At 44.1% G+C, this 27,978-nt stretch overlaps 2 protein-coding genes across 6 annotated transcripts in view; both read right to left on the reverse strand.

Moving 5' to 3' along the window:
- Nucleotides 1-21,361, reverse strand: part of LOC309890522 (ATPase family AAA domain-containing protein 2-like) — a 41,121-nt gene extending 19,760 nt beyond the window's left edge. The window contains exons 1-12 of one of the 5 annotated variants that reach the window (XR_014319430.1): nucleotides 20,731-21,361; nucleotides 19,772-19,844; nucleotides 17,515-17,625; nucleotides 16,970-17,075; nucleotides 16,034-16,156; nucleotides 15,703-15,805; nucleotides 15,367-15,482; nucleotides 14,233-14,407; nucleotides 13,779-13,867; nucleotides 13,287-13,446; nucleotides 13,019-13,159; nucleotides 12,771-12,918 (exon numbers count right to left, since the gene is read on the reverse strand). Coding sequence is in view for 4 of the 5 variants with exons in the window: in XM_082784949.1 (XP_082641075.1) it covers nucleotides 13,103-13,159; nucleotides 13,287-13,446; nucleotides 13,779-13,867; nucleotides 14,233-14,407; nucleotides 15,367-15,482; nucleotides 15,703-15,805; nucleotides 16,034-16,156; nucleotides 16,970-17,075; nucleotides 17,515-17,521 (936 nt within the window). In the remaining variant the exon portion in view is untranslated. Of the gene's footprint in view, nucleotides 1-12,770; nucleotides 13,160-13,286; nucleotides 13,447-13,778; nucleotides 13,868-14,232; nucleotides 14,408-15,366; nucleotides 15,483-15,702; nucleotides 15,806-16,033; nucleotides 16,157-16,969; nucleotides 17,076-17,514; nucleotides 17,626-19,771; nucleotides 20,427-20,730 lie in introns of those variants that run through there. The other 4 variants (XM_082784952.1, XM_082784949.1, XM_082784951.1 and 1 more) reach the window with 4 other exon arrangements.
- Nucleotides 21,112-27,969, reverse strand: LOC309890520 (ATPase family AAA domain-containing protein 2-like; the record flags this gene model as incomplete). The annotated part of the gene is made up of 5 exons (XM_082784947.1): nucleotides 27,765-27,969; nucleotides 24,495-24,637; nucleotides 23,396-23,442; nucleotides 22,291-22,396; nucleotides 21,112-21,160 (listed from the first exon to the last, which is right to left on the reverse strand). Exons 1-5 carry the CDS (start codon nucleotides 27,888-27,890, stop codon nucleotides 21,112-21,114), a joined length of 471 nt encoding a protein of 156 aa, XP_082641073.1. The 5' UTR covers nucleotides 27,891-27,969.
- Between the last annotated feature and the right edge of the window lie 9 nt (nucleotides 27,970-27,978).

The raw sequence follows: 27,978 nt of genomic DNA on the forward strand, positions 1-27,978 counted from the left end.
ACTCAGACTGCTCTCACTGACCCACTTGCTGCTTTGAGCTTTGAAGTAGAAGCAGCCCAGCTTGCCCGTCTATCAGCAGTCTGTCTAATTGTTTCCTTACCAAGATCCTTATCATTTGTCATTGAATTCATATGATATGGGTTAATACTAACACTATAATTTTTAATTTCCTATCTATCAGTATAAAATACTTATTGTACAGTCATCCTTGTAGGAAGGTAAACTTCACAGGATGTCGAGGGATTTTTGAAACAGCAAAGATCCCATGACTTGCTGCAGCTGAGCAAACCAAGCTACCAGAACGACTATGAGAAGTTCCCATGACAGTGTTCCCACATTGCCCGATTGAGGAATTTAGAAAAATATTGTTGCCAGCAGCTGGCTTCAAGGACGGGATCTACGTGACTGCTAATCACAAGGGGGTTGTTTTCTTGCAGGTGGGGTTGTTTTCTTCCATTTGTTTGTCTGAGTGCTTTTGACCAATAATCTTGTGTGAGAAACTATCTGCTCCTGTTAAGTTTGCTATAAGAGTCAGGCTATTCGGGTAATAAAGGGAGAGCATGATCTGACCATACTAATGTCTGTTGTGTTTTCGGCCGTTCTTCCTGCAACAACAGGAGGCATACATGTTGAGCTTGCTTTGTTTTTTGGATAATTGCTGCATGTTTTCATGTTCTTTGGTTGGAAATAGGAAAAAGCCTTCTGCACCTTTGTGCTGCCAGGTCTCTAAGGAAAGCAGGAGGGCGCTGGTGCAAAGGAGCTGTAACATCCAGCGACAGACCGGCACAGAAATCTGGTGTAAGGAAAGTAAGTGATGAAGGCACCAGATGACCAATGGGAGAAATGGCAAGGCTGGGGTGGTGAGGAGCAAGGTTGTCCATGCAGTGTCAGACATCAAGAGTCTGCTTGTCTTCCCTATTCAGGTCTCAAAAGAAGACACTCTGGGTCAGTGTCAATTAGACAATAATGCTCCAAATCAAAATTCAAATAAATGCATCCTTTAAAATGGGAAAATATTTTTATTAGGTGCTTTTTGAAATATTCCTCCTTATCTACAACAGGAAAGCTCTCCAATTAGCTGAAAAAGTTTTGAAGACTTGAAGAAAACTATGTAAGATGTTTTAGGAGTTTCTGCATTTTAATGAGTTCCATGGTGTACATGTATTTTGGTGCTCAGTCTATGAAGCTCAGGTACTGAGAGGAGAATGATGCAATTGCTTGAGAAAGTAAAGTCAGAAGGAAAAGTTGAAGTGACAGAGTATTAATGGGCCCCACTGAGGACTGTTACTAACAAAACCTCCCCAGGGACATGTTAGGCAGCTACTTGGAGGCCTTGATTACAGAGAGGCAAAGGCACTGTGAGGAGAAATATTTTCATTAAGCAGAAGGGCCAAAGCCAGATACCAGATACTGGAGGGGAGATCCTGCACCCCCATGTCTGGCTCAGGGCTCTTCCTGGGGTCTGTGGGTTGTGGTGGGCAGTGTGACACCTCCGTGCCTCTACACAGAGTAGCAAGGAAGCAATGAGGCTCCATTGCAATGAGTATAATATGTCTCCTCATGAGCTCTAGCCAAGGAGACAAAAATGTCAGGGCTGTTGGGGCCTGTCATTCTTGCCAGCACCCTCTGCCTTCTGCTCTTCAGGCTTTCCTATGCTGTCCCACAGTTTGACCTATTTTCTTGAAGTCTGCAGACACCCATCTCTGTTTCACCCATCTCATTTCACCAATGTCTCATCAACCTTCACTAGATAATCCTTGAAATACAAAGCCAGGATCTGATCACAGACACTCTTTGGGTGACCTCTGGTGCCACAGCACTAACTTTTGAGGGACATTTCGTCTTCCTTGTGGCCACTGCCACCCTTTTAAGGTGCACTTCATGGCAGTTTTTTCTATCCTGCTCTTTCCTACTATGAAAGAAAGCTCCATCAGGTTGGAATCCACTCATAAAGTAGGCATCGAACCCATCAGGATTCTTGTGTTCAAAACCATTAGCTTCTGCTGTCCAAGCTCCTCTTCCCTCCCCAAAATCTCACATCTCTCCTGTCTAGGCTTATCCTGAATTCACTGTATCAGTCATCTTCTTAGAGGCAGCTTTCTGATGACTTTCATGAACACAGAGTATCTGTCTTACCTCTGCTGGCTACTCTGTTCCTGAGAAAGAAGCAGCTTCTAAGCCAGTATGAAGAAGGACACAAAGGGTCTGTAGGAGCACCTTGCACAATGTGCCCAGCAGCTCTGCACCACCACAAAAGTGCACATCCTGCCTACAAGTTTTGGTTCCAGAATGGCTCCTATGGATCCAGGGTAACTTCCCAGGCCCTTATGTATGCTTCAGTTTCCCCCAGGCATCTTGAAGGCAGTAGCTGCCTCTGTGTAGAAAACTGAAAGCAGCCCTGAAGGATGACTTTAGGCAAAAGCTGACACTTCTGACATAACCCCTATCCAAGACCTCTTCCTTTATGGGGCCTACCCAGTACTTAGGAAGAGTGGAACTCACAACCTGTATGCTTAGCAGGTGCCTTCTTCTGGTCTATCACTGACACTGGCAGATGTGAGCCTAAAGGCACATATCCCAGTCAAGAGTCAAGGGATGACCTGTTGGCTACTTCAGAAAGAGCTCAACTCACAATCCACTTTACAGATATTCCCTTAGGAATGGATTAGGAATTTCTGAAGCACCACCAACTTTGTGATACCACATCTACAAAACACATACTTTCTTTCAAAATCATTAGTTTCTGCTGCCCAAACTCCTCTTCCCGCCCCCAAATCTCACATCTCTCCTGGCCAGCCTTCTCCTAACCTCCCCATATCGGTCATCTGTTTGGGAGCAGGATTCTCATGACATTCATGATCTCAGGGTATCTGTCTCACCTCTGCTGGCTAATCTGTTACTGAGAAAGAAGCAGCTCCTAAGCCAGCATGGAGCACCCTGCACAATGTGCCCAGCACCACCACAGAAGTGTGCTGCCTACAAATTTTGGTCCCCAAATGGCTGCTTTGGATCCAGGGTAACTTTTTCCCAGGCCCTTATACATGTTTCATTTTCCCCCAGGCATCTTGGCAGTGGCTCCCTCTGTACAGAAAACTGAAAACAGCCCTGAAGGATGACTTCAGGCAAATGCTGACACCTCTGACATGACAACCCCGATCCAAGACCTCTTCCTCTTTGGGGCCTACCAGGTACTTAGGAAGAGTGAATTGCATGAACTACATGCAAAGCAGGTGACCTGTGCTTGCCTTTCAGGTTAGGGTTAGGGTTCTCTTAGGGTTAGGGTTCTCTTAGGGTTAGGTTTAGGGTTAGGGTTAGGGTTAGGGTTAGGGTTAGGGTTAGGGTTAGGGTTAGAGTTAGGGTTAGGGTTAGGGTTAGGGTTAGGGTTAAGATTAGCGTTAGGGTTAGTGTTCTCTTAGGGTTAGGGTTAGGGTTAGGGTTAGGGTTAAGGTTAGGGTTAGGGTTAGGGTTATTGTTAGGGTTAGGGTTAGGGTTAGGGTTAGGATTAGGGTTAGGGTAAAGGTTAGGGTTAGGGTTAGGGTTAGGGTTAGGGTTAGGGTTAGGGTTAGGGTTAGGGTTAGGGTAAAGGTTAGGGTTAGGGTTAGGGTTAGGGTTAGGGTTAGGGTTAGGGTTAGGGTTAGGGTTAGGGTTAGGGTTAGGGTTAGCGTTAGGGTTAGGGTTAGGGTTAGCGTTAGTGTTCTCTTAGGGTTAGGGTTAGGGTTAGGATTGGCGTTAGGTTTAGGGTTAGGATTAGCGTTAGGGTTAGCGTTAGTGTTCTCTTAGGGTTAGGGTTAGGGTTAGGGTTAAGGTTAGGGTTAGGGTTAGGGTAAGGGTTAGGGTTAGGGTTAGGGTTAGGTTTAGTGTTCTCTTAGGGTTAGGGTTAGGGTTAGGGTTAGGGTTAGGGTTAGGGTTAGGGTTACGGTTAGGGTTAGGGTTAGGGTTAGGGTTAGGGTTAGGGTTAGGATTAGCGTTAGTGTTCTCTTAGGGTTAGGGTTAGGATTAGCGTTAGGTTTAGCGTTAGTGTTCTCTTAGGGTTAGTGTTAGGGTTATGGTTAGGGTAAGGGTTAGGGTTCGGGTTAGGGTTAGGGTTAGGATTAGCTTTCATGTTTTCTTAGGGTAAGGGTTAGGGTTCTCTTAGGGTTAGGGTTAGGGTTAGGGTTAGGGTTAGGGTTAGGGTTAGGGTTAGGGTTAGGGTTAGGGTTAGGGTTAGGGTTAGGGTTAGGGTTAGGATTAGCGTTAGGGTTAGCGTTAGTGTTCTCTTAGGGTTAGGGTTAGGGTTCTCTTAAGGTTAGGGTTAGCGTTAGGGTTAGCGTTAGGGTTAGGGTTAGGGTTAGGGTTTGGTATAGGATTAGCGTTAGTGTTCTCTTAGGGTTAGGGTTAGGGTTAGGGTTAGAGTTAGGGTTAGGGTTAGGGTTAGGGTTAGGGTTAGGGTTAGGGTTAGGGTTAGGGTTAGGGTCAGTGTTAGGGTTAGTGTTAGAGCTAGGGTTAGGGTTAGGGTTAGGATTAGCGTTAGGGTTAGGGTTAGGGTAAGGATTAGGGTTAGAGTTAGGGTTAGGGTTAGGGTTAGGGTTAGGGTTAGGGTTAGGGTTAGGTTTAGGGTAAGGGTTAGGGTTAGGGTTAGGGTTAGGGATAGGGTTAGGGTTAGGGTTAGGGTTAGGGTTAGGATTAGCGTTAGGGTTAGGGTTAGGGTTAGGGTTAGGGTTAGGGTTAGGGTTAGGGTTAGGGTTAGGGTTAGGGTTACGGTTAGGGTTAGGGTTAGGGTTAGGGTTATGGTTAGGGTTAGGGTTAGGATTAACGTTAGTGTTCTCTTAGGTGTAGGGTTAGGGTTAGGGTTAGGGTTAGGGTTAGGGTTAGGGTTAGGGTTAGGGTTAGGGTTAGGGTATGGTTTAGGATTAGGGTTAGGGTTAGGGTTAGGGTTAGGGTTAGGGTTAGGGTTAGGGTTAGGGTTAGGGTTAGGGTATGGTTTAGGATTAGGGTTAGGGTTAGGGTTAGGGTTAGGGTTAGGGTTAGGGTTAGGGTTAGGGTTAGGGTTAGGGTTAGCTTTAGTGTTCTCTTAGGGTTAGGGTTAGGGTTAGGGTTAGGGTTAGGGTTAGGGTTAGGGTTAGGGTTAGGGTTAGGGTTAGGGTTGGGGTTGCCTTAGGGTTAGGATTCGGTTAGCATTAGAGTTAGGGTTAGGTTTAGTTTCTGACTACAGATACTGGAATAACCAATAAAAATCTTCCGTACGAGCATGTCAATGGCTTCTATATCATCAATTAATTGTACATGCCCTTGGAAATAGCCAAAGCAATAACACCCTTGCCTTGAGCAGTATCCAATTGCAGTTATGTATACCATCTGTAGCAGCAGCTATTATTAGACAGGGAGAAGGAGGAACTTTGCCCACTGAAATTCGAAAATGTATTTGGGATAATGCTCCAGAATTTGAAAAAGATTTTCCAGCTTGGTGGCAATTAATCAACTTTACCCTTTCTGCAGAAAATGATCAAATTTTTGCCTTTATACTTACTATAAGTAATGCCACCGTATGCAATGTATTGCCAGTCGTTGCATTAGGACTCAATCATAATGTAACTATATTTTATCCTAAAGAGCATAAAGTATGGGCCCATCGAAAGGGAGGAAAGTGGCAAACAATTGATATAAATGCATGCATTTTGCGTGAACAAAAAGTTCTGTGAAAGTCACACGCTGGAATCACGAGACATTTGTCTTGACATTGAGCAAAATATTTGCCACTTTGAAATATATGAAACCCTTGAAACTGTACTTGTATATATTGGGAAAGGTTGTGTTTGCATGAGAAGTCATTGTGATTCTATAGTCGTAGATAATACAGTGGTAGGTACCAGCAATCAATCTAACGTTTGTGTTTGTAATTTTACCAAAATTCTAGGATGTGATTTTAAATACTCAGTTCCTGTCACTTCTTATCAACTTATTGCATCTAATTATATTCTGCTTCATGAACTGCTGCCTACTCCTATTGGAATGAACCGCACCTTGGTGAAGAAATTGCTGCTACATGAGGACCTGAAGCAGCTGATGACACAAGCCCTAGAAAATGGATGAAAGACTCTGATTACTGTCCATCATTGCAACCATGGGTTTGTGTTGCCATGGAAACCATGGGGTTGTGTTGCCATGCTAACCATAGGGTTGGGTTGACATGGCAACCCTGGGGTTTTGTTACCATGACAACAACGGGATTGTGTTGCCATGGCAACCATGGGGTTAAGTTTCAATGGCAACAATGGGGTTATGGTTCCATGGTAACCATGGAGTTGTGTTGCCATGGCAATCATGGGATTGTGTTTAAATGGTAAGCATGGGGTTCTGTTGCCATGGGAACCATGCGGATTTCTTGCCATTACAACCATGGGGTTGTGAAGCCACCGTAACCATGGCATTTTGTTGCTATGGTAATTACGCGATCGAGTTTCCATGGCAACCATGGGGTTGTGTTGCCATGGTAACCATGTGGTTGTGTTGCCATGCTAACCATGGGGTTTTTGTTTCAATGGCATCCATGGGGTTGTGTAGCCATGGTAACCATGGGGTTCTGTTGACATGGGAACAATGTCGTTTTGTTACCATGGCAACCATAGGGTTGTGTTTCCATGGCAACCATGGAGTTGTGTTGCCATGGTAACCATGTGGTTGTGTTGCCATGGTAACCATGTGCTTTTTGTTTCAATGGCAACCATGGAATTGTGTTTCCATGGTATCTATCGGGTTCAGTTGCCATGGCAACAATGGGTTTCTTTTGCCATGGTAACCATGGGGTTGTGTTGCCTTGATAACAACGGGGTTTTATTGCCATGCCAACCATGGCATTTTGCTTCCATGGTAAGTATGCGGTTGGGTTGCCATGGTAAACATAGGGTGGTGTTTCCATGGCAACCATGTTGTTGCGTTGCCATGGCAACCATAGAGTTGTGTTGCCATGGCAACCATAGGGTTTTGTTGCCATAACTACCCTGGGGTTCTGTTGCCATGGTAACCACTGGGTTGTATTGCCATGGCAACCATGGGGTTATGTTGCCATTTTGACCATAAGGTTTTGTTGCTATGGCAACCATGGGGTTGTGCTGCCATGGTAACCACGGGCTTGTGTTTCCATGGCAACCATGGGGTTCCGTTGCCATGGTAACCATGGGGTTGTGTTGCCATAGGAACCGTAAGGTTTTGTTTCCATGGAAATCAAGGGGTTGTGTTGCCACGGTAACCATGGGGTTGTGTTGCCATGGTAACCATGTGGTTGTGTTGCCATGGTAAGAAATTGTTTGGGTTGTTATGGCAACCATGGGGTTGTTTTGCCATGGCAACCACGGAGTTTTGTTGCCATGGTTACCATGGGGTTGTGTTGCCATGGCAACCATGGGGTTGTGTTAACATAGTAACCATGGGTTTGTGTTTCCACGGCAAACATAGTTTTGTGTTTCCATGGCAACCATGGGGTTGTGTTTCCATGGAAACCATGGGGTTGTGTTGCCATGGTAACTATTGGGTTGTGTTTAAATTGCAACCATTTCGTTATTGTATCCATGGTAACCATGTGGTTGTGTTTCCAAGGTTACCATAAGGTTTTGCTATCATGGCAACCATGGGGTTGTGTTTCCATGGTAACCATGGGGTTGTGTTGCCATGCCAACCATGGGTTTGTGTTGCCATGGTATCTATGGTGTTGAGTTGCCATAGCAGCATGTGGTTGTGTTACCATGGCAACCATGGGGTTGTTTTGCCATGGCAACCACGGAGTTTTGTTGCCATTGTAACCATGGCGTTGTGTTGCCATGGCAACCATGGGGTTGTGTTAACATAGTAACCATGGGGTTGTGTTTACATGGCAAACATAGTTTTGTGTTGCCATGGCAACCATGGGGTTGTGTTGCCATGGCAACCGTGGGGTTGTGTTGCCAAGGTAAATATTCGGTTGTGTTTAAATGGCAACCATTGCGTTTTTGTATCCATGGTAACCATGGGGTTGTTTTTCCATGGTTACCATGGGGTTTTGTTTTCATGGCAACCATGGGGTTGTGTTCCCATGGTTACCATAGGGTTGTGATGCCATGGCAACCATGGGGTTGTGTTGCCATGGTAACCATGTGGTTGTTGTTTCCATGTCAAACATGGGGTTGTGTTGCCATGATAAGCATGTGGATTTGTTACCATGGCAACTATGGGGTTGTTTTGCCATGGCAACCATGGGGTTGTGTTTCCATGGCAACCATGGGGTTGTGTTGCCATGCTAACCATGGTGTTGTGTTGCCATGGTATCAATTTGTTTGGGTTGCCATAGCAACCATGTGGTTGTTTTGCCATAGCAACCATGGGGTTGTGTTGCCATGGCAACCATGGGTTTGTGTTTCCACGGTAACTATGGTGTTGAATTGCCATAGCAGCATGTGGTTGTTTTACCATGGGAACCATGGTGTTGTGTTGCCATGGTAACCATGGGGTTGTGTTGCCATGGCAACCATACTGTTGTGTTGCCATGGCAACCATGGGGTTGTGTTGCCATGGCAACCATGATGTTGTGTTTCCATGGTAACTATTGGGTTGTGTTTCCATGGCAACCATTAAGTTTTAGTATCCATGGTAACCATGGAGTGGTGTTTCCATTGTTACCAATGGGTTGTGTTGCCATGGCAACCATGGGGTTTTGTTGCCATGGCAACCATGGGGTTTTGTTTCCATGGTAACCATGGGGTTGTGTTTACATGGTAACCATGGGGTTGTGTTGCCATGGCAACCATTGGGTTGTGGTGCCATGGTAACCATGTGGTTGTTGTTTCCATGTCAAACTTGCGGTTGTGTTGCCTTTGCAACCATAGTGTTGTGTTTCCATTGCAAACATGGCGTTCTCTTGCCATGGTAACCATGGGGTTGTGTTCCCATGGTAACAATGGGGTTGTGTTTCCATGGCAACCATGTGGATTTGTTACCATGGTAACCATGGGGTTGTTTTGCCATGGCAAGCATGGGGTTGTGTTTCAATGGTCACCATGGGTTTGTGTTGCCATGGTAACTATTGTGTTGAGTTGCCATAGCAGCATGTGGTTGTGTTTCCGTGGCAAAAATGCTGTTGGGTTGCAATGGTAACCATGGGGTTGTGTTGCCATGGCAACCTTGGGGTTGTGTTAACATGTTAACCATGGCGTTGTGTTGCCATGGCAACCATGGGGTTCTGTTGCCATTGTAACCATGTGGTTGTTGTTTCCATGTCAAACATGGGGTTGTGTTGCCATAGTAACAATGGGTTTGTGTTGCCATGGTAACTATGGTGTTGAGTTGCCATAGCAGCATGTGGTTGTGTTACCATGGCAACCGTGGGGTTGTGTTTCCATGGCAACCATGGGGTTGTGTTTCCATGGTAACTATGGTGTTGTGTTGCCATGGTATCAATTTGTTTGTGTTGGCATGGCAACCATGGGGTTGTGTTGCCATGGCAACCATGGGTTTGTGTTGCCATGGTAACTATGGTGTTGAGTTGTCATAGCAGCATGTGGTTGTGTTACCATGGCAAACATAAGGTTGTGTTTCCATGGCAACCATGGGGTGGTGTGGCAATGGAAACCATGGTGTTGTGTTGCCATGGTAACCATGGTGTTGTGTTGCCATGCTAACAATTTGTTTGGGTTGCCCTGGCAACCATGGGGTTGTGTTGTCATTGTAACTATGGTGTTGAGTTGCCATAGCAGCATGTGGTTGTGTTACCATGGGAACCATGGTGATGTGTTGCCATGGTAACCATGGGGTTGTGTTGCCATGGCAACCATGGGGTTTTGTTTCCATGGCAACCATGGGGTTGTGTTCCCATGGTTACCATAGGGTTGTGATGCCATGGCAACCATGGGGTTGTGTTGCCATGGTAACCATGTGGTTGTTGTTTCCATGTCAAACATGGGGTTGTGTTGCCATGGTAAGCATGTGGATTTGTTACCATGGCAACTATGGGGTTGTTTTGCCATGGCAACCATGGGGTTGTGTTTCCATGGCAACCATGGGGTTGTGTTGCCATGGTAACCATGGTGTTGTGTTGCCATGGTATCAATTTGTTTGGGTTGCCATAGCAACCATGTGGTTGTTTTGCCATAGCAACCATGGGGTTGTGTTGCCATGGCAACCATGGGTTTGTGTTTCCACGGTAACTATGGTGTTGAATTGCCATAGCAGCATGTGGTTGTTTTACCATGGGAACCATGGTGTTGTGTTGCCATGGTAACCATGGGGTTGTGTTGCCATGGCAACCATACTGTTGTGTTGCCATGGCAACCATGGGGTTGTGTTGCCATTGCAACCATGGGGTTTTGTTTCCAAGGCAACCATGGTGTTGTGTTGCCATGGCAAACATGGGGTTGTGTTGCCATGGCAACCATGATGTTGTGTTTCCATGGTAACTATTGGGTTGTGTTTCCATGGCAACCATTAAGTTTTAGTATCCATGGTAACCATGGAGTGGTGTTTCCATTGTTACCAATGGGTTGTGTTGCCATGGCAACCATGGGGTTTTGTTGCCATGGCAACCATGGGGTTTTGTTTCCATGGTAACCATGGGGTTGTGTTTACATGGTAACCATGGGGTTGTGTTGCCATGGCAACCATTGGGTTGTGGTGCCATGGTAACCATGTGGTTGTTGTTTCCATGTCAAACTTGCGGTTGTGTTGCCTTTGCAACCATAGTGTTGTGTTTCCATTGCAAACATGGCGTTCTCTTGCCATGGTAACCATGGGGTTGTGTTCCCATGGTAACAATGGGGTTGTGTTTCCATGGCAACCATGTGGATTTGTTACCATGGTAACCATGGGGTTGTTTTGCCATGGCAAGCATGGGGTTGTGTTTCAATGGTCACCATGGGTTTGTGTTGCCATGGTAACTATTGTGTTGAGTTGCCATAGCAGCATGTGGTTGTGTTTCCGTGGCAAAAATGCTGTTGGGTTGCAATGGTAACCATGGGGTTGTGTTGCCATGGCAACCTTGGGGTTGTGTTAACATGTTAACCATGGCGTTGTGTTGCCATGGCAACCATGGGGTTCTGTTGCCATTGTAACCATGTGGTTGTTGTTTCCATGTCAAACATGGGGTTGTGTTGCCATAGTAACAATGGGTTTGTGTTGCCATGGTAACTATGGTGTTGAGTTGCCATAGCAGCATGTGGTTGTGTTACCATGGCAACCGTGGGGTTGTGTTTCCATGGCAACCATGGGGTTGTGTTTCCATGGTAACTATGGTGTTGTGTTGCCATGGTATCAATTTGTTTGTGTTGGCATGGCAACCATGGGGTTGTGTTGCCATGGCAACCATGGGTTTGTGTTGCCATGGTAACTATGGTGTTGAGTTGTCATAGCAGCATGTGGTTGTGTTACCATGGCAAACATAAGGTTGTGTTTCCATGGCAACCATGGGGTGGTGTGGCAATGGAAACCATGGTGTTGTGTTGCCATGGTAACCATGGTGTTGTGTTGCCATGCTAACAATTTGTTTGGGTTGCCCTGGCAACCATGGGGTTGTGTTGTCATTGTAACTATGGTGTTGAGTTGCCATAGCAGCATGTGGTTGTGTTACCATGGGAACCATGGTGATGTGTTGCCATGGTAACCATGGGGTTGTGTTGCCATGGCAACCATGGGGTTTTGTTTCCATGGCAACCATGGGGTTGTGTTCCCATGGTAACCAAGTGGTTGTTGTTTCCATGTCAAACATGGGGTTGTGTTGCCATGGTAACTATGGTGTTGAGTTGCAATAGCAGCATGTGGTTGCTTTACCATGGCAACCATGGGGTTGTTTTGCCATGGCAACTACGGAGTTTTGTTGCCATAGCAACCATGGGGTTGTGTTTCCATGGCAACCATAATTTTGTGTTGCTATGGTAACCATGGGGTTGTGTTCCCATGGCAAACATGTGGTTTTGTTATCATGGCAAACATGGGGTTGTGTTTCCTTGGCAACCATGGGGTTGTGTTGAAATGGCAAGCATGGAGTTGTGTTGCCATGGCAACCATGGGGTTGTGTTTCCATGGCAACCATGGGGTTGTGTTGCCATGGCAACCTTGGGGTTGTGTTGCCATGGTAAGCATGTGGATTTGTTACCATGGCAACTATGGGGTTATGTCGCCATGGCTACCATGGTGTTGTGTTCCCACGGCAACCATGGGTTTGTGTTGCCATGGTTACTATGGTGTTGAGTTGCCATATGTCGTGGTTCCGCTGGAGTGGGCAGCCGAGCTCCACCACAGCCGCTCTCTCACTCCCCCTCCTCAAAGAGGAATGGGGAGAAAATATGTGAAAAGTGCTCAAGGATTGAGATAAGGACGAGAAAATCACGCAATAATTATTGTAACGGGCAAAACAGACTCGGCATAAGGAGGTAGTAAGATTTATTGCCTACAACTAACAAGCGAGAGAAGTGAGAAAACAAAGGAAAAAAAAAAACAAAAACACCTTCCCCCCCCATCCACCCTTTTCCACCTCCTCCCCCCGAGCGGCGCAGGGGAACGGGGGAATGGGGGTTATGGTCAGTCTACAGCGCTTCTTCTCTGCCGCTCCTTCTCGGTCACTCTCGTCCCTTTTGCTGTGGGATCCCTCCCACGGGATGCAGTCCTTGATGAACTGATCCGGCGTGGGCTTCCCACAGGCAGCAGCTCTTCCAGAACTGCTCCAGATATGGGTCCGTACCACGGGGTCCATCCCTCAGGAGAAAACTGCTCCAACCTGGCTCCCCTACGGGCAGCAGCTCCTGCCAGATCACCTGCTCCTGCATGGGCTCCTCTCCACGGGCTACAGGTGTGGCCCGGAATCTGCTCCGGCAGGGGTCTTCCACAGGCGGCAGCCTCCATCGGTACAGGGCCACCTGCTCCACCGTGGTCTCCTCCACGCGCTGCAGCGTGGAACCCTGCTCCACCGTGGTACTCCATGGGCTGCAGGGGGACATCCTGCTTCACCATGGTCCTCACCACAGGCCGCAGGGGACTTCTGCTCCGGCGCCTGGAGCACCTCTCCCCCTCCTTCTACACTGACCTTGGTGCAAGGCTGTTCTCTCACTCCCTTGACTCTCCCGGCTGCTGTGTGGCGCAGCGTTTTTTCCCTGTCTTAAATATGCTCTCACAGAGGCGCAAAACAACATCGCTTATTGGCTCGGATCTGGAAAACAATGGGGCCCTTCCCAAACATGGGGCAGTTTCTAGATCTTTCTCACAGAAACCACCCCTATGGCTCCCTGCTACCAAAACCTTGCCACGTAAACCCACTACACATGGTAGCACTAACGTTGAATTTAAGTTCTCACCTCTTTATTTGGCAAGTTGAAGAGGAACTCTCTGTCAAAGCGTCCTGGTCTTCGTAAAGCAGGATCTATAGAATCCAGTCTGTTGGTAGCTCCGATTACCACAATCTCCCCTCTGTTAACTATGCCGTCCATAAGGGTCAGAAGAGTTGAAACAATGGAACTAATAGAAAAATATAAGTTTTACTTACTGGTTCAGTAAATTTTGTTACATTCCACATGACTTTCTTCCATGAGTAGTCAAAAAGGACAAGCTTTAAGGACAAGACTCATTTTAAGACATAAAAAATAGGTAAGTTAACGCAGACCACATGCTGATATCAGGCTTAGTAAACTGGTTTCAACTATTGTTTAGAATCACCTGTTTTGGCATTGAGTTACAAGTTTTCAGGATAAATTAACGTGTTCACAGTAAATTAAACAGGTCATCATCTTTTTTTTTTTTTCATTCCCCAAAGATCAAGCAGATTTTATGTAGCTGCAAAACTGTAATACCTATGAATGTGGTCTTGTTTACTGGAGCGCACAGGAGCGAGACCATCTATCTCGTCAAAGAAAATAATTGAAGGTCGCATCTGATAGGCCTAGCAGGAAAACACAGAGTAAAACAGCATTATTTAAAGGAAAAATGCACAAAAACATCATGGTTGGAATGTCATCTAAACTAGATTTTTCACTTTAGCCTCTGGGACCTCTACTGATAGAGCTACTGGAGTATCTGAACAGAAGACAGCAGTCTGTGTCAACCCACTGTATCCGGGTGACAGGAAGCAAATCGTTCTAGTAGTTCTTACAGCTGACATTCACAGCAGAAACACTGGCATTTCCATTTCAGTGGGAAAAAAAAACTAAAAATATACAAAAAAAGAGCAAGTGCTACTTAAAAACGTTGACCACAGAAAATAACGGTTTCAACTCTGACAGAATACACTGTGCATTTCAACCTTACCTGTTCAAATAACACACGAAGTTGGCGTTCTGATTCCCCCACGTATTTTCTCATGCAGTCCGAAGCGTTTCTCAGAAAAAATGATATTTTCCTGTCACTTCGACTATATTCACTGGCAAGTGCACGAGCAACTAGTGTTTTCCCTGTTCCTGGGGGGCCATAAAATAGACAACCTCTGCAATAAAAAAGATCCAGATAGGAAAAAAAACATCATGATGAGTACCTCCTACAACCATCGTCTCTAGAACAAACTCGTCTTTCCTAACCAAAACATGTCATGTACAAGACAGCAGTAATAGCTGAAGTGTGGGTAGAGGCAGAACAGATAGAAGTTCTGCGTTTTTACGTTTCACAAGAAAATTCATTTTTTTCACCCAAAGAAATGAATAAGGGGGTAACTCAAACGTATAAAACCTTCAAAAGAAAGCATACTGTCCCAGAAGGACACTTCCGAAACTGCTGACAAACAGGATGATTACAGCAAACCAGAGCCAAATGGGCAAACTTCAGCACAGAATCTGAGAATGGGCTGAATGGTGAATCACCAGTTCATTTTGCAGCAATAAACTGCATATTCTTGCTTTCACAATATGCAGAATCTGATACTAAAGCATTTAATGCTCCTTTCAAAAGCATTAAGTTACTGGATTTGGTCTCTCAGACCATCTATTGCTGATGGCAAGTGAGGAAGCCTAAAGCTGGAAGGAAAAGCGATGCCTTAGCACTCAGAGGAAAAGAAAAAAAAAAAAAAAAAAAAGAAAGCAAAAGTAGGCAGGAAAAACAACTGGGCTTCCAGGCAACATATTACAATTGACTTCCACTAGATAATCCCTTCTTGCTTACAGACTAATCAAGCTGACTTGTACATAAAACTGAGAACAAAACCACTCCAACCCAACTAACCCAACTTTTTAAAGACACCAGATGGTAAAACTTAAAATTTTAAGACTTTGCTTATATTTTTAACCTACAAATATTCTGGATTCTATCCATTTTTAAGAAACCACTTTTTGCTACTACTAAAACAAACGTTCACCACTGCCAAAAATGTTGAAGCATGGAAGCATATTGATACCTTAATTGAACTTTCTCCTGAAAACAGCTGACTTACGATTTATCACTTTAATGAGTTACCTTGGGGGCTGAATATTGAACCGCTGAAAAACTTCTGGATACAGCAGGGGAAAAATCACCATCTCTTTCAAAGCTGCGATGTGTTCGGAAAGACCACCCACGTTCTCAAATCCAATCTAAAGAGAAATTCAACACAACAGAGTTCGTATGTTAAAGAAAGCAGCAACCTAGATCAAGGTTTCATCAGAAATTATCTCAGCACAACGGAAACATTCTGGGCAATTTTTGAAGTTGCTTTAGAGAAAACCATCAACAAAGGTAGTTGTAGATGGCACACTGAGATCTTTCATAATCACTGGAAACACTCGCTGACACGATGATTAGTTTAAGACTTACCGCACTATCTATTTGCATTGCATCTCCCTGACTTCCTCCAACTTTCTTTTGATCCCTCTGAACTCTCTTTAGGTCCTGTTTCTGACGTTTCACTCGAAAAGTTCTGATTTGAATTAAGGAGAAGTTATAGGGCTTCTTTTTCTTTAAGATGCAGCTCGAAGATTTTTGTTTTTCATAATAATGCCAAGCAAATGTAGAAGACATTAATTAATATATAGAAGACCTAATTAATTGACATAAACTTACACAGTTACATTTAGATAAACTTAAACATGGCTAAATATTCATTTGAAGGAGATTCATCCCTCCCCTATTCTCTAATGACAGCAACCTTCTTGGAGATGTGCTCTCGCTGTCCTCACCGCTCTCACCACCCTCCTCCGTATCACACGTGCTAAGCAAGGGAGATGAGCAAGAGGGTGTAGAATCACTGATGTCGTCTGCACGTCTCCATCTGCAGGCAAGCATATAAACCAGAAAGTTAAAAAGAAAATAGAGCAGATACTAAGTAACACCAAAAATTAAGGGAATTCTATCTCAAAATTTACTCTGAGATCTATTTTCCAGTCCATTGTACTCCTTAGGAATCTGATTTCAAAGGTCATGACATGATTTTCCTCGTGACAACTGTCTGCTTTCAAGAATGCTCAACAAAATATCTGGCAATCAACAGCATTCTCTACGCACTAACTGCTTACAGAATCCAAAAAGCCTTTATCATTACTAAGGCAATTTATGATTTCATTTAGATCTTTTATTGTTTAAGGTTAACTTCATATAGAAACATTAGTTGGTTCCAAACAGAAACTAGAGTCAGTATTTGAGTGATAACTTCTTTTTTTTTTTTTTTTTTAAATCTAACAAAACTTCCATAAAGCCTCTCCCTCTAAATCGAATAAAATTATTTTCGGTTTTAAGAAAATCCTTTGTATCCTTCCAGATTAAATAGTCTGACTAAGATTTTTAAGGGGAGATTCCGGCTTCAGTTCCAGAACCAAAGAATTTCAGTTACAGAAACTCAGACACTACCTCCATAATCATCTTATCAGCGACCCACAAATATTGGATTTAAAGAAGAAACCAACTTAAAAGTATCCACCTCCTCCCCTCCAAATAGTTCTTTCCTCTCTATCCTCAGACTACCAAAGTACCGATCATAAACTTACTCTGTAATTACCACTAAACTGAAAACCCTTTGAAGCATTATGCAGTAAGGAGACTCACAGCTCTACAGATAAGTAAGAGCTATCACTAGCCATACACCAACCTGGCACGTCTTCTATATTTTTGTGACCCAGCATTTTCAAGTGACTCTTTCTGTCTGACAGAACAGGGCTGGCCCGAGTTAGTCCTCTCTCGATCTCTTTGTCTTACTGAAAGGAAAGAATTTAGAATAATGATAAAGACACATTTAAGAGAGGAGGATATCAAAAGATAAAAAAATGCCACATGTTTCACTCATCCCTAATTCCAGAAGAATTTTTAACTGTTTTTGCTTTTCATCAGTGCATGGTACAAGTGGAAAACTACGCCCTGTTTAAAGGTGAACTGAAAATCACAAGAGCAAGACTATTAAGTGTGATTAATTACTGTTATAGCAAGGATACATAGCACTAAGTACACCAAACAGCAAAGAAATACAATGTGCACAGGACACACGTGTCTGATAAAAACAGGGAAGTTCATGTGCAGAATGAAGGTACAGAACTGAAATAGAACTGTGTGCGCAAACACATGTATTTGCATTCAAAAATTTTATCTCACTTATGTGCAAGAAATAAGGTTTTAAGAGAAACTGTGCGTTCAACCTACTTTCCATAGGAGCTTGGTAGCGGTCAACAGGTTTCCTCTGTCGAAGGTTGTAACGCCTTGGGACATCTTCACCACCATTTTCTTTGTTCTCACTTCCTCTTGATGTTTGTACTGTACCACAAAATGACACCGAATAGTTAAGTACTTTTGCAAATTATATGAAATCCAAAATGCATTACACAGATGCCTGTAAGTTTTATTATTAGCATTATTTTAATGACACGGTGGATCCTGCAAAACCTTAAGATGAATTTATGCAAGTCACGTTTCAGAAATCACAAATCCTAGCAGATGAGCATGCATCTGGACATTGTTCTGTGCTCTCTGAAACTGCTGATGGACTTGTCGTCAGCCTCAGTGTTTAACGACAGGCAAAATTCTGTCATATTGCTTAGCTAAGATGCAGATCTTCTGAAAACAGCTATTTCAGAAAGTCACTTCTTAGTTTGAGACAGTATTTAATGGAAAGGGTTTTAATAATCTGGAGTGCTAAGACTAAGCATAGTAATCTAAGTCCAAGTCTAGCTCTGCCACAAATTCTGTGAGCAATAATGGGCCAGACACAGGCTTGAAGCTCACCAATGAGAAAACAATGCCAAATGCACATAAGCTTGGGTCATTAGCTTCTGTCAAGTAACCTGAAGTTGTTTCATGAAAGATGGTAAAAAACGCAAGAACCAGAGTGCAATTATCTACTGGGTTCTGGTGAATATCCTCTCACGTTAACAACAGCAGGACACCGAGGAAGGAACGTACATACTCCGTTCACCTACCTGTTTGCCAAAAGGACCTATCTTTTTTTCTTGGAAAGCACTGCCCTCTTTGGTTTTTATTTTTTAAACCCCAAAGGTTGCATTGCTTTCTGAATGCGAGGTAGGTGCCTTTGGGTATACAGACAGCACACAGAAAACTGAGCGATCAGTAAATGAGTTTGTGATCACTACCATCTCCAGTCCTTGGTGTTCCAACACTTCTATCACAAAAGCATGAATTTTTCTGCTTTACTGCTCCTTTAACCCTTTCCTTTGTTCCAATAACTTCCTTTATAACAACACTGACACTTTCCTCACTCTTTTCTGGCGTATTTTTCATTATAAAAGTATATTCTAGCTCTTTCCTGATTTAAAATTGTAGTTTGCATTTTGATCATCAATTAATTGCCCCGGGCTCATTTCCCATTCAACGTGCTATTTAAAATTCCTCTCTACAAGTCTCTACTGCACAGCTCCCTGAAACCCACACACTTTAACCAAGCTTCTCCCTCTAGACTGGCCCCCGCCTTGTATTCAAGCTACTCTTATTAAGACTTTGAGCTAATGTTTTCCTAACTAAACCTCCAAAGGAGTCAACTCTGCTTCTCCCTTACTAGTCCATGGCCCAGCCATTCTTCCTCTGAAGAACTTCCCTCGGGTTCCCACCTGCCACTGTGCATCTCTCTGCTCCTCTGGGCCTCTGAAGGGAGGGAGCAAGTATTTTCTGGGGCTCAGCCTCCTGTCACTGTCTCTCTGAGCTCCTTTGCAGGTGTGCAGGTGAGCTCTATCACATAATCTAACTCGTCAGCTCATCTACTGCAACACCCTTTTCGGTCCTTAAGTACAGTCTTGCCCTGTTCTGATCTGTTTAGATCATCCTCATAGGAGCTTTCTAATTTACTGCCTTAATCACAACTAACATTCTTCTTAAAAACTGTAAGTTTTCCCATCGCTTCCAAGTTAATATGGCCTTTTGTGGCTTAACCTCATTCCACAAGTCACTGAGTACCCAGATGACAGCTCCTAATTACAGGCCCTGACAGCAGCTTACAGTGACTGCCTCCTAAACACAGAAATGCACAACGCTATCTTCCCTCCTGCTGAGCTTCACACTTGGGAGGAGCTTTTCATACACATCTGGCAGCCTATCTATCTTGCTTCCTGAAAATTCTTGCTGTGCTGCTCAAAACCATGAAAACTGTCACGCTCCTGCTGTAGCGGTATCACCGTTTCGCATGCTGAGTAATGCTGTCCATTTCTAATGCTGTCTACAACCATCTGTTGCCTTTTATCTTGTAAGCAGTTTGGAAAAGCGCTGTATTTTTTTTTCACCTGTTCTGAGCTCACTACAGTACAGCCCTAGAGCTCATACTAAGGCTTGTGAAGTCAATAGCAATACAGAATTTTTACAGAAGACAAATACCCAGTAGATTAGCTTGTTTCAATTGTTTAAGACAAGGCTTTTGGTTAGAACAGAGTAAAGAAAACTTAAAACCAGAACTCACCAATCTCATCTGGACTACCAGATCCAGTTCTTTCAAAGTCCGACTTCACACAGGTCAAGATATCAAGGTTCTCCTAATTCCAAGCAGCAAGAAAGATCGGTCACAAACGTGCAGAAAAAGATGTGCATACGCATACATACACTGACAGACACGTCTGTCTGTTGATGCTTACACAGTAACATTATCGAGGCACCCCACATACACACAAAAAATAAATTATTGCACAAGAGGAGAGAATGGGAATATGATTGCGTGCACCCACAATCAGTAACAAGAATTTCTGCTCTAAACCAGGGCTCAGTACATGCAGTGGTTAAATACTTGCCCAGATACAAAACTGAGTGCATTAGTTAATCAGAGGTTAATAACCTACAGCGTGACAGAACCAAGGAAAAAGAACTACCTTCCTAGCAGACATACCAAAAGAAATCATACAGGCATGTGAGAGATGCTAATAAAAAGTACTGTGGACAATTCTGGATTCATTTCACAGCCCTGGGCAACCAGCTCTAGGTGTCCCTGCCTGAGCAGGGGAGCGTTGGACCAGGTGACCTCCAGAGGCCCCTTCTAACCTCAACCATTCTGTGATTTGAGAGAAAAAAAAGGGAATTCAGAGCTAAACAAAAAGCTATGAAAGTAGGTTATCGGGAAGTTTTAAAATGATGTGCCTATCATTCAAAAGAACAGTAATTTAATAAAATAATTTAATAGAGCAAAACTAAGACAGAGGAAGTATGATTGCTGCATACAACTTTAACAGGGGTTCCTCTAGAGACAGGGGTTTATTTAAGCTCTCAGGCAAGGCCAGCACACGAACAAATATACATAAAGTAGCCATCAGTTCATTCAGCTGGAAATTTGAAAGGCTTCAAGTTCCTGAAAACTCTGGGAGCAGTTTGCAACCAAGGAAGAATTCTAAAATGCAAGTTAGGTCAATTAAAGAAAACAGCTCCATTTGCCTGTAACAGATGATTAAAGCCACATGATACTGGAGATTCTTTGCGAGCTCTCAGGAAAAAAAACGTTCAATCAAAATTCGAGCGAGTGACCAACACAGGAAGCTATGCACTGCCTTTTGTTAAGCTTTCCAAGTAAGTGCGTTCCTGAGCATGACGAGAAATAGGATCTAGGAGTTAAGGATAAAAAGCTAAACAGCTTAAACTGCCAAGCTGATGGAAAGCACCAGCCTTTTTGCATATTCAGTCCCCCAGGCAGAGCTTTTAGTAACATTTGGAGTAAAAACCCAAGTCCGAAACAGCTGTTTGTAAACAGTGTCCATTCAAAAAGCAGAAGGCAATTCAGAAACCGGAGTGGAAGACATGCATTTCAGCATCTCCCCGTTATCCCACATCTTCTGCAGAAGATGCTTCCTCCACTCTGAAAAGATATCTAGAGCACAACCGTATCAGTAAGACATGAAGATATAACCAGAGAGCAAGACCAAATGGTAGTTTAGACCACACTATTCTTTGAAAGGAAGTTATTTCAGTTCAATTAAAATTACAACTAAGTTACTTCCCTACGGGAAATACTCTATAAAAATGGCAAACTGACGGAGTATTTGCTCTGTCATTTGTACCTCAACATCTTCCCAACATCTACACATCTGCTCCATTTCATCCATTTTTTGTAGCACAACTTCCGCAGTACTAAGATACAAAGTTGACATGTAAGAGCAAAGTTAGGCACGTATGAAAAAAATAAAACAGCACACACAATCAACAAGAGATTTTAATGTAGTATGCACAAAGCAAAAGTCATTGACACTTAGCCAAGATTTTAGGCATTACCAAAAAATTAGGTCAAATCTTTATTTTTGATAGAGATTTAAGAACAAGCTTTTGAGGATTTGCAAACACGCTGTTTTCAGGTTTATTTTCCCCTCTTACTGAGCACATTTAAAATATATATATATTTAAATGCAGGAGGAAAATAAGAATTCTGACATCCTAGTAAGATGTTATAAAAAAATTATGTCAACTTTTAATCCTTCTTAAGTTGCTCTGCACAGTAGCATTAAGTCATTTTTTGTTAACTGAGGAAAGGCTGTTTGTTCTTCTCTACATGGGAATCTAAGTTTCGTGTTGTATAAAATGATGAAATGAAAGGAAAGCAAATTCTGAAGCAGAAAACAATTTTGGCTTCAGAAACAGAAATAAACCATGGACAGAAATGCAGAATCGCTAGGACTACTTTGCTTTGACTGTATCAAACCATCCTCAGTTTCTTAACCAAGCATTACATTCACTTTTGTGAGTATGGAACAAAAAGTTCATTAAAAATGAAGGCACTTCTGATGCTAAGAAAACTGCCAAATGGGGAAAACTCAACGAATTGAACTCTCAATGCCAGGAGCAGCCATACCTCTTTGCTGTCAAACTAAAGAGCAAGTCGAGGCCAACATCATGCCATAGTGCAAAGGCTTGCTAAGAAAGATCATTCTAAGAGGTCTGCAAGAAAAGATGACTTACTTTGTTATAAGTTTGTCAAATAGAATGGACGAGTTAGTAGTCGAGTACCGACTGTGTCCGACTCTACAGCTGCGGCGCAGCTCCAAGTCCCAGTTTTCTCCGTGGACTCGTCTCACAGTTTTTGCACCACCTCTACTCCTCAATGTTCTGGTGACTGAAACGCAGAAACAAAGGATTTTGAAACAGTGAAGATGGGATTCTCCTTATTTCACCGTTGCTCTTGTAAAATGGAAACAGACAAACAAAAAAGGCACCCTGAAGTGGACTGATTTTTCTTTAAATTTCAGATCAGAAGTTGTTGTCACAACCACTGCATTCCACTTATTTATCGCTCTGCACGTTTAAACTGTCTACTTAAAACTGGGACCTGTAGAGAAATTCTTAAAGAGACTGAAAGCTAGCCAGACAAAAACAAACGTGCAACTTTTGTTCCATACAGGAGGGAAATCTACTCCAGTTATTTCTGTCTTGGAAAAGTGAGAACAATCAACACCTTTCTCTAAAGTGTTTTCACTCCATTCGTGTAAAACTGTATCTAACAGTGCTCAAAACAAACACTATGACATTGCAAGCCTCTTCCTAAGAGGTGTATGTTTTATTACTCTGTTTATGCATGCAGCACTTTCATTTCCTGCATTATGATCTAACAGCTCAAGGAGGTAAGAATCGTTTCAAGAGAAACACCCAAACACCAAATAACTCAAACTCATGCTTTTTAGAAAAAAAGCCTGCCCATTGTTTACCATACAGCACCCTTTGGCACAGGTTTGTTGCTTGCACTGTCATTAAAAGAGCCAAGAGGACAAGGGGAAGGGAAGAGCTACACCACTGTGCTGGTAGGATCACAGCTAAGGTTTACTTTTGTGGTTGCCAACTATAGAACTAAGTTTGAACTTATCAAGTATCCATTTACTTTGCACAATTAGAACAGTTTGCTTTGTGCCTACCAAGCTGCAATTCACACTGCTCCCTCCCCAAGGAATTCATAAAATCTCCTATTTGCACCTACCTCTCTTCACAGAAAAGTCACTGAGGAGTGAATTCAGCTGACTACAGAAGGCTTTGGGGCCAAATCAAAGCGATGGAGTGACCAAGTGCCATCCTCTTGAGTAACCAGCATAAATAGGTATCCCGGGGAGTTACAGCCACTTACCTGTGTTATATTCTTTTTTTCGTTCCAATTTCGGCTTTCTCAACTGCCTACATTAAGAAAGAGGACAGGGGAGAGAAGGGAGAAAAGACTTTTTGTATTAGACCCATCAAGGATGGGAAATTTCACCATGTTTACAAGCCAGTGCTCCATGGTATACAAAGAGAAGCCTGTAGGCCTCACGCAGGATCCACATCCCAAGTCTGTTGCGTGCCATATACACGCGGTTCTGTATGTACCCACATTTCCTAGCTTGCTCATGTTGAATTCTCAAAATTATGACCAACAGCACCCAAGTGGAAAAGATACATGTCCTGGTTTCAGTTAGGACTGTTAGTTCTCCTAGTAGCGGGTAGGTTTCTATGTTTTGGCTTAGGATGTGTGAAAGGATGTTTAGAAGAGTGCTGATACCACCCCGATGTTTCAATTGCTGCAGAGCAGTACTTACAACAAGCCAAGGACCTTTCGGTGTCTCACTGTCCTACTGGCGATCAGAATCGGCGCACAGCAACAGCTGCGAGGGGACAGACTCAGGATGGCCGACCCCAACTGGCCAAAGAATTCTATGCCTTATGGCAACACGCTGCACCATGGATAGGGCGGGGCAGCCGGGCTGCTAGGGGGTACGCTGGGCACTGGTCAGCGGGTAGTGAGCAACTGCATTGTACATCACTTGTTTTGTACACATTACTAGTAGCAGTACTATCATCATCATCATCATCATTATTATTATTTTCCTGTCTTAATAAACTGTCTTTATCTCAACTCGCGGGCTTCACTTTCCCGTTTCTCTCCCCCATCCCAGAGAGGGAGGTGGGAGGGTTGCAGAAGGGCTGCGTGGTGTTTAGCTGCCGGCCGGGTTAAACCACAAGAACACCTCAAAGGGGTTGGGAAAAAAAAAACAGGTTTTTTTAGAAAAGCAGAAGACTTTCACTGAGAAAAGGGATTCTAGTTTTAAGGTACTGGTACGCCATCAGCATGCTCATAGGCCTCTGCTGATTTTAGCCGGAGGTTTATCAGGCCACAACTCACTGCACATGCTTTCTCTCTTGCTTTTCAATCTACAAATCGAACAGAGATTGAACATATAGAAATACAGTACCTTGAAAAGCATCTTCTCTTGACATTTCCCCTCAGTATCGCCATACTTTCTTCAAAGCTGGAGACTGAACACCGCAGGATGCTTTTGCTCATTGATCTTAAACGGTGTCTGTTGAAACATTCAATACTGGTAGAAGAATAATCCTAGGGAAAGAAGGAAACGAGAATATATTTATGTGAACCACGTAGATTCAGATAAAGAAATTCTGCCTCATGCAAGTTTAATTGACCCTCCTGACTTGGTAGTGGGGCAACTAATGGCAGGCAGACACTGAAACGCTGCTGTGCTCAAGAAAAACCTGGAGAAAAAAGAAAAAAAAAAAAAAAAAAAAAAAAGCTTTCAAAACTAAAGCTTCCCTCTCCCCATCGTTTTCTTGTGGATAACTTAAGCTTAATATCCTTGGCAAAAAGATATTGCAGCAAAACCTTTCACATAAACTTAGTGTTTCGTGAAAAACAACAACAACAACAACAAAACTATAAATTCATTTGGAATTTTTTTCAATAAATTCAATCGGAATTTAAATTCAAAACTTTAAATTCAGTTGAATTTAAATTAAAAAAGTAAACTAATTAATTTAAATTTAAAAAAATTAAATTCAATTGACTGTTCAGAGGAACAGTCAAGCTTGACATCATGCATCCTAGAACTAAAATCTAGTTTGAGTTTTTCTCCCATCTCTAGACCTTGCTAAAGATGCTTATTAGGAACTCTGTCAAAAAAAAAGTATAAGGCTTGTTATATCAAAGCTTCGAACCCTTCTTACTGCCCTTGACCTTCTTCACATTGCTGCTCCTACAAGGGTGAGTACTATCATTTTTAGTACGGGAGGGAAGCTGTGATATCCTTGAGTGGGGTGTCATTCTGTTTACAAAATGAAGTTCCAGTAAGAGTACATTAAATGAAATTTCACTCAAAAGTCAGAAAATAGACAAGATTCTTCTGCTTCCCGGCACCAACTTTACTAAGAGCTTAGTTAGTGTTTGTTCAAGGTAACAGCAAAGGCATGAAGAAGTTAGAGGAGGGCACTGGTAAGGGCACGTGGGAGAAAGCTTTTCTTCCTCCTGTTCTCTGTGCTGATAGAAAGGGGCCTCACGAGATGCTTGCCCTAGCACAAGGCATCTGAATTGAATCTGAATTGAATCCAGGCATCTGAAACAACTCTTGACGACATTTTTTATTCCCCAGACCCAGCAGAGATGAAACAAGACCTAAAGCTTGATGAAACCAGCCTGGTCTGCCACAGTGATGTTTAATGTTTTTCCTCTGGGAGGCTTAAGAAAGAAAAGAGTGGAATAACTCAGGAGACCTCTGTACACATAGTTATGCATTTATTTGATGACTTCTCTGCAACAAGCACAGTGCCGTGTACTCATGTTATTCTTTATCAGCTCTTCTTTTATCTTCACCTTGTCTCAAACAAGGGCACAGCCAGGAACAATGGATCAGGAACCCTGATCATCCTCTGGCTCCTATGAAAGCATCCCAAGTCAGTGAGACAGCAGACACTGAGAAGCACTACGTTACCTGCAGCAGGCTGCCAGCAGGGCAGAACTGGCTCATATCAGTCATACAAGGCTGAAAAAACGCACTCAAGAAGTGAAATTCAGCAGAAGCAAGTGGCTAAACCAGAGCAAGGAAACTGCAGGAAGGAATTTTGTAGTAGTTTGAAAGTTATTTTCCTCCTACTACGGGAAGTGATCAACAATTGCTTCTAAGAAGTTAGCTGTTGGGTGTCTCTAAGGAAGCAAGCAGATGCTCAAGTGCCAGCCAAACAGCCAACAAGTGTGTTTAGGCTACGAGCTCTGGTGTCAAGTCCCTATGCAGATGACTCAGGAAGGCTCAGCAGAGAAAAGGGCCACTTCCCACATTCCCCAAACAAAAAGGGAACTCTGGAGCACACAGGTGTCAAGTACAGGTCACAACAAAACGACCTTGTTCGGCCTGAGGAATCACAGCGGGGTTGTAAAGCTGCAGACAAACAGTCTCCAGAGGGACAGCCGCCGCTTACGGTCTGCCACAGGACTCCTTGGGACTGGAAACTTGGGAGAAGACGAAGCCATCAGACTCCAGTTTACCTGAGACTTTCTGCTGCATGCTCCTTAATCTAGATGGATGAAATACGCCGAATAACTGAAGGTAAATGGCTTGCTGGTATCGGGGAAACTGCAAAAGCTGCTATTGCCAAGTCTTTGCGCACCAGAAAGTTAGGGAAGAGACATTAGGACGTGAACAAGCAGCTAGGAGCAGGATCGCCATCTCTGTCATCTAGGGCACTTCTACATGTCTCTGCTATTTGAATGCTCCAGCAAAGGCTGGCGGTCCTACAAATGAAACAGGAGTGACTCTGCCTCAAAGCATGGGAAAGTTCTGCAAAGAGGTGAAAAAACACAAAGAAAGAAACCAAACCAAACACACCTTACAACCTGTTTCATGAGAAGGATTCTGCTTTCACTTCAGTGAAAACTTTACATTTAACTTCCTCATTCCTGGTCCCACAACGAAGGCGGGCCGGCTGCTTGCCCTGCCTAACTGCACAGCCTTCCCTCACGTGCCACGGGCAGCTCAAGTCCTTGCAGGCTTTGACAACCGCTTCTCGTGCACACTGCAACAGCAAAGTGGAGATATTGAAGCAGCCTCCAGCGCCTGCTTGCAAAGAGACGACACCCCAAGGGCTGCTTCCTGCTTAGTTCAGTAGACTTGAAATGAGAAGGGGGAAGAGAAAAAACAAAACAAAACCCCAGCCTGAACCCAAACAGCCGAGAACGCTGAGCTCGGCGGCACGGAGAGCTGAAAGCATCGCTCGGAGGCAGGGCTCGCCCTGAGAGCTGTGAGGGGGTTGGAGGTGGTTCTGCTCTGCCTTTGGGAAGAGCAGAGCTTGAGCTCTAGCTAGCTGTGTGTACAGCAGCCAATTCCTTCAGGTGATGCTGAGCGGGGATGGGAGCAGCAAGACGGAGCTGGAAATGGTGTGGATGAAATACCAGACACACAAATCGTCCCTAAGAGCAAATTAGGGTTTTCCCTAACACCATCAACCCCTTAAGGGAAGTCGTAACCACGTTACACCCCCTAACTAACGGTTTTTTTTTTTTTTTACTTCAGCACTAATTAACCCTGATTTTTAGCCTTGCTCTCCGAGCCCCCTCAGCACGCCCCCCGCGTGCACCTGCCCGCGGGACCGCCTGAGGGGGGGGGGGGGAGAGCTGGTGAACGAAACCCCCCCAAGCTCCCCGCCCGGGCTCGCTCGGAGGGAACCCCGCGGGAACTCACGGCCGGGGCTGCTCTCTGCCTGCTCGTCCTCCTGCCGCCGGGCTGCAGCGAGAGGAACTCGGAGCTCGAGTCCATGGCGGCCAGGGACTGCGGGCGGCTGCCGGCGCTGCGCCTCAGCACCCCCATGGCGGCGCGGCGCCCACTGAGGAGGCTCCACGGCCCGCTGCGGATCCCTCCGCCTCACACGGAGCCCTCCATCTCCCTCCTCCCCCCT

Source organism: Aythya marila (assembly GCF_965140915.1).
Source record: "Aythya marila genome assembly, contig: HAP1_HAP1_SCAFFOLD_61, whole genome shotgun sequence".
NCBI lineage: Eukaryota > Metazoa > Chordata > Aves > Anseriformes > Anatidae > Aythya > Aythya marila.